The sequence below is a fragment of the Phocoena phocoena genome, chromosome 8 (assembly GCF_963924675.1).
Source record: "Phocoena phocoena chromosome 8, mPhoPho1.1, whole genome shotgun sequence".
Lineage (NCBI taxonomy): Eukaryota > Metazoa > Chordata > Mammalia > Artiodactyla > Phocoenidae > Phocoena > Phocoena phocoena.
In genome coordinates this window covers 101,114,818-101,120,643 of record NC_089226.1, presented here as the reverse complement: position 1 = coordinate 101,120,643, position 5,826 = coordinate 101,114,818, and the positions used below count along the sequence as shown (strand labels likewise).

Genomic DNA, 5,826 nt, shown 5'->3' with positions numbered 1-5,826 from the left:
AAACAAGAGGAACTAGATAAAAAAAAAAAAGAGGAACTAGATACTTTTGTGGGGGAAAAAGAATCTGAATGTATGTGGAACATTAAGACAAAGGTATTATTTTAATCAAGATGGTTAATTTCAAATCTTTCATTCTGAGCCATGTGGGCCCAATTTATAATTGTCTAGTTTCACAGTATATATATTTGCCAGTTTGTGGCCTGTGTAAGTTTGGCTTTGGGCATCTGAGGAAACGAAGGAAGAAACTCCTTTCTGCCTTCCTTATTACTTCATCCTCTGCTAGCCTTCTCCTTTGTATATGACTACATCTACCAACATCTATCATTAAAATCGATGCCAAAGATATGATTAATTCCATAACTGACGAATGTTTTCTGGTTGTATTTCTCAAGGCAAATATCCCTAATAATACCACATATTAAAAGCCGTATAAATACATAGATGGAGAAACAAAAACAGACACAGACCATGTAAGCAATAAAGAGTTCGTGCAGAACTAGAAACAAAATACAAGTTCACCTCAGTCAGAGGTATGGGGTTAATTTCTCTTGCTGAGGCTCAGGTTTCCCCTTGATGGGTCTTTATTGGTTCACCGAAGTTCCAGTGGAGGGGTATCTTTCTTCTTTGTTAACCAAACATGCCCAGGTAGAGCTGCTTCTCTTTCCGATGGTAGCTGCTGAGTTCCGACTGCGTTAGCTGAAGGTACCGCCGGACACTGGCGTCTTAGAACAGGGCAAAGAAGGCAATTAGAGACAGGCCATAACCGTACCTCTGGGCAGAAGAGGATTATGAACACACTTCCATTTCCTAAAATCTTTCCATTTGCATATATCACAACAATTCTATGCAACAGTAAATCGCATTCATTAATTACGTGCATTATTAAAAAATCTTGTACAGGGATGCTAACTTAATAATGAAAAGGAGCTTGGAGAGATAGTTTTTGTCAGAGCAAGTCTCTAAAGCTACTACACATGGCTGGCAGTTAATCTATGTACTTGAAGGTAAGAAATGTGAACAACGGCTCATATATCTTTATTAATTCATAATGGCTTTCCCGTTCAATTAGAGAGATTTTGCTGAATTTTTGTAAGTTTGGGGACCCTCTTACTTCAGTAGCCGCTCTAAGCCAGAATGCAAAACGGGAGACAATTTTCAGTGCTGTACCACCAACACAGGAATGAGTCTGTCATTCTCTTCACAATATTCTTTTTCCCTTGGAAACAAGGGAAACAAGCCTCAGATTTTCTCTCAGGAGGCCTGTCCTTCTTCTAGGTCATAGCTGGGGTGAGCTGAGCTAAAGGATAAATGGATAGTTAAGCAAAGGCCAGACCCCAGCTGGAGAACTGGTAGAAATGAGGGTTATCATGTTTATTCATTGGAATCCAGATCCTATTTTTGTCCCCATCTGGGAACTGAAACCTGAAAAACAACATTTTAAGATTATTTCTGGAGCACATACAATATTGCTTTCCTGTGGAGGCAAGAATACAGGAGTAGAAGGCCTGTTTATCATATATCTTTTTACACTTTTTGAATTTTGAACATGTGAATGTATTATTACCTATTTTCAAAATTCAATAAATTGAAAGCTAAAACACTCCCACAGATACTACCTCAGTGGAACAATTTTTTGTACTTACTACTTCAACCCCTTCTCTCACCTTTTGGTTGCCTGTTGACAGCGGCCATGAGGTAATGCCGAGCCTGGTCATAGTCCTGCAGGTGGAAGAAGGCCACTCCAGCCCGATACAAGGCCTTGGCATTATCAGGCTGTCGCTCCAGGACTTTCTGACTGTATTCTTTCACCCGTTCGTAGTTTACTGGCTCCATCTGAAGAAGACAGGCTAATGGGGCCAAATGGAAGGAAGAGAGAAGAGGGAGGAGGACCTTATTACACTAAGTTCCATTGCCCAACTCAAGGCAGTACCAAACCTAGGATGACGTCAACAACATTCACTCATCCAACAAATACATTTAAGTGCCCACCACATGCCAGACATTCTTCTAGCCATTGGGGATACAGCAGTGAATATAAGCTTTACATACCTCACAGTTTACTTCACTATCTACCAAATGCCTAGCACGTACCTAGTGTGGGTCAGGCCCAGCTATAAAAGTTGATAAGAACATATTTTTAAATTTATTTATGGGGACTTCCCTGGTGGTCCAGTGGTTGGGACTTCGCGCGTCCACTGCAGGGGGTGCGGGTTCGATCCCTGGTCGGGGAACTGGGATGTTGCATGCTGCGTGGCACAGCCAAAAAAAGAAAAAAACTTATTTAAAACTCTTCATTGTATCTCTTTTACCCACGGCTCTCTGTCTTGAATCTCCCATTTCACCACAATGCTTGTACTGAAGCTCTGTTAACAACAACCGTTGCCATTAATTGTGTGAGGAAATAGTAAGCGCTGTGCTATGTGCTTCTTTAATCTTCTCATCCACCCTCTGAAGTCAGTATGTGTTACCATCTCCATTTAATGGATGAAGAAATCAAGGCTCACAAAGGTCAAGTAAGTTGTCCAAGATCCCACAGCTTCTAGGTGGAATGAGTAAGAAATCTGAACCAAGGACTCCCTAACTCAAAAATTACCACCATTCTCAATGATGATATATTACTTCACTATTCCCTTGGATGAAAGAATGGGACCTCAAACCACAAATCTGTTTAGGAGGCAATGTTCAGGTCAGTGTTCTGCCTTTCTATAAGTAAGAAGGGAAATGCATTCCCTGTTTCATAACTGTGGGAATTAAACATAGCATTATTAAATCACGGTGCTGAGAAGGAAGGAGAATCAGGGCTGACGTCTGCAACCCTTCTACAACATCCCCACCAAGTGGCCATATGGTTTATATCAATACTTAGGTACTTCCAAGCGGTCAGCTAACCCATCACTGTAGCTTCATTCATTCATTCGACAACTAGTTACAGAACACTGACCATGTGCTAGGCGGAGTTAGGAGCAGGAGAGGAGAGGAACGAGACAGACACCTTGATGAGTAAATAGAGCTTGCATCCCAGTTCCCAGGTAGGAGGAATGCACTAAGAAATTCACTTATTTATTAGTGCTTTGAGGAAAACAGAACTGTGCTGGGACAGAGAGTGAATGAGGTCAGAGTGATGTTTGATTACAGAAGGCCTCCCTGAGAAAGTGACTTTTGGGCCAAGATCTGAATGACAAGGGTCATTCAAGGGACAGGGCATTCTAGCTGACAGAAGAGATCCTACAAAGCTGGAAGGTGGACGCATGCTTTGTGAATTTGGTCTATGGCGGAGCCAGATCAGGTCAGGCCGTGCCGGGGAAGGTCAGAGTTTGAATATTTTCCTAAGTGTAATGCGAAGCCATTGGACAGTTTTAGACAGTGACATGGTCTGATTTCCTTATCTGTAAAATGGGGAAAATCATAACTACCTTGCAGAATTTTTATAAAGATGAGAGATACTATAAATAAACTGCCCAACATGTAAACTTCACTCACAGGTAAGTGAAATTTAATTTTAGTGAGTCTTTATGGAGCGTCTACCAAGCACCCCCAAGCAGAGGGTCTATAGATGGATAAGCTACAGTCTCTGCCTTCAAGTCCACCTGGAGAGTCACGATATTTACAAGTACCTATCTCATTTCCTTGATTTCTGGTCAATTCCCCAATGTGAATTCTATTCTCTAATAATGCACAGTATTCTCCATTAAGAGCTTAAGCTCTGCAATTAAGACTTCCCAGGTTTAATTTTAGCTCCACCACTTATTAGATGTTTCCTTAAATCTACCTCAAAGGATTGCTGTGACACTTAAATAGGTTTATGTGTATATGTGTATAAAGGGCCTAAACACGGTATTTCATAAATGTCACCTTAACGAGCCTTCCCTGACCCCTACCTAACACTTCCATGCCTATGGCACTCACTATCCCCATTTTCTTTTCGTTTCTTTCTTTTTTTTTTTGGGCCATTCCACACAGTATGTGTGATCTTAGTTCCCTGACCGGGGATGGAACCTGCACCCCCTGCATTGGAAGCATTTAGTCTTAACCACTGGACCACCAGGGCAGTCCCTATCCCCATTTTCTGCTTTATTCTTTTCCACATTACTCATCATCTTCTAATATATGTTACCTCTTCTGTTAATTGTCCATCTCCCCATGAAAGCAGGGATCTTTATCTGTTTTATAATACTGCAGTATCCTCAGTACCCAATAAATAATTGTTGAATGAACCGAAATATTAGCTGCTCTAGTTACTGTTACTTGAGTCTAAGAGGAGCTCTGGACACACACTGTAAAAAAGCTAGATTTTCACCAAATCACAGCTGATGAGTGTTGTAGAAAGAAAAAAAAAAAATCATTTAAACAACTATTACAAAGTATAAAAACTACTCCTGGGCTTCCCTGGTGGCACAGTGGTTGAGAGTCCGCCGGCCGATGCAGGGGACACAGGTTCGTGCCCCGGTCTGGGAAGAACCCACATGCCACGGAGCGGCTGGGCCCGTGAGCCATGGCCGCTGAGCCTGCGCGTCCGGAGCCTGTGCTCCACAACGGGAGAGGCCACAACAGTGAGAGGCCCGCGTACCGCAAAAACCCCCAAAAAAACTACTCCTAATAATTTCTATGGCCTCAACTGGGACCATTAGAATACTTTAATATACTTCAAAATAACTTAATTAGCTCTATGGTTATTCTGCCTGCCATAAAACAGACCTAAGAAGTCTCCCTTCTTTTAGCAGATTAATCCTAGCGATACTAACTCTGGAATCCACCTCTTCATTCAAGGCCAGCTGGATAAGGAAGATACTGGTTACCCAGGTTACCGTCTAGCTGATTTATAGGAAGAAGGAAAATGAGGAAAAGCTATCCAAAATATCTAAGATGGATAACTTACACCACCAGTTAAAACAAGTGCCTTCTTTCCTATATTTTAAATATTAAAGAAACAACACTCTAAACGTAGGTTCAGTATTTTCTCTATAGCGTGCGAAATTCCCTAAACCTATCAGCATCACCCGGGAGTTTGTAAGAAATGCAAATTGGTACACACATCGCCCAACACACAAACCTCGGACCCATTAAATCGGAATCGTGGGGACAGGGCTCAAGAAGTTGAGTTTAACAAACTCTCCAAGTGAAGTCTGAGAAGCACTGCTCTACAGAAACTCAATTAGACCCTACAGATTGAAAATAAATTTCAATTCATGGCAGAATAACTAGATGACGGCAGAGAAGCACGTTTTCCCCAATGTTCTCAGACTTTCATGTCCCGGCCTTGACACTCTACCCACCCTTCAGCCCTGTTCTTACCAGCTAGGTTGTTGTAGCAGTCTGTCTGGGTGGTGCGAAGTACGTTTTCTTGTTCAGGTGTGAGGGCCGGGCCCTGGGGTCCCAGATTAGGTATCGGGGAGGGCAGACTTGGATCCAGACCCCGCAGCTGCAGCAGAGCTCGATGGTACCCACTCACAGCATCTCGGTACTTCCCTTCCCGGTAACATTGGTTCCCTTTCTCCTTGTACAGCTGGGCCTCCTGCAGGCGCTTCTCCATAACTTTGTCGCCCAGTGCTCTTGAGGAACTGGGAAGTGAAACAGCAACCGAAGCTCTGGGGATAGGAGCGAAATAACCGATTTTGGTAGCCGACTTAAAAAAGCAGGAAATTCTCCTTCTCCGGGAGGCCTCTCAGGGAATGTTTCCTTGATTCTACTACAGCCCCTTCCTTTCTTCTCTGCAGTTATTTTTCAATCTCTATAAGTGCGGGGCATTGATCAGGGAGAGGACGTGGGAAGAGTAAAGCCAGAGATTAATCTATTTCCTAAAGCGGCGACTCCGGGGGGAGGAGACTG

The 5,826-nt window shown here is 42.8% G+C and overlaps 1 protein-coding gene across 1 annotated transcript; it reads right to left on the bottom strand.

Moving 5' to 3' along the window:
• Positions 1-627: 627 nt before the first annotated feature.
• Positions 628-5,530, bottom strand: TTC9C (tetratricopeptide repeat domain 9C). Its single transcript, XM_065883110.1, has 3 exons — positions 5,293-5,530; positions 1,665-1,847; positions 628-722 (listed from the first exon to the last, which is right to left on the bottom strand). The coding sequence occupies exons 1-3, from the start codon at positions 5,528-5,530 to the stop codon at positions 628-630; spliced, it is 516 nt and encodes a 171-aa protein (XP_065739182.1).
• Between the last annotated feature and the right edge of the window lie 296 nt (positions 5,531-5,826).

What these genes read in the sequence shown, in the direction of transcription:
- TTC9C (XM_065883110.1), bottom strand. Translation starts at nt 5,530, where the DNA reads ATGGAGAAGCGCCTGCAGGAGGCCCAGCTGTACAAGGAGAAAGGGAAC. An exon ending in CTGCTACAACAACCTAGCTG is followed by an intron (nt 1,848 to 5,292) that starts GTAAGAACAGGG and finishes TGGCCCCATTAG; the next exon opens with CCTGTCTTCTTCAGATGGAG. An exon ending in TGTCAACAGGCAACCAAAAG is followed by an intron (nt 723 to 1,664) that starts GTGAGAGAAGGG and finishes CCCTGTTCTAAG; the next exon opens with ACGCCAGTGTCCGGCGGTAC.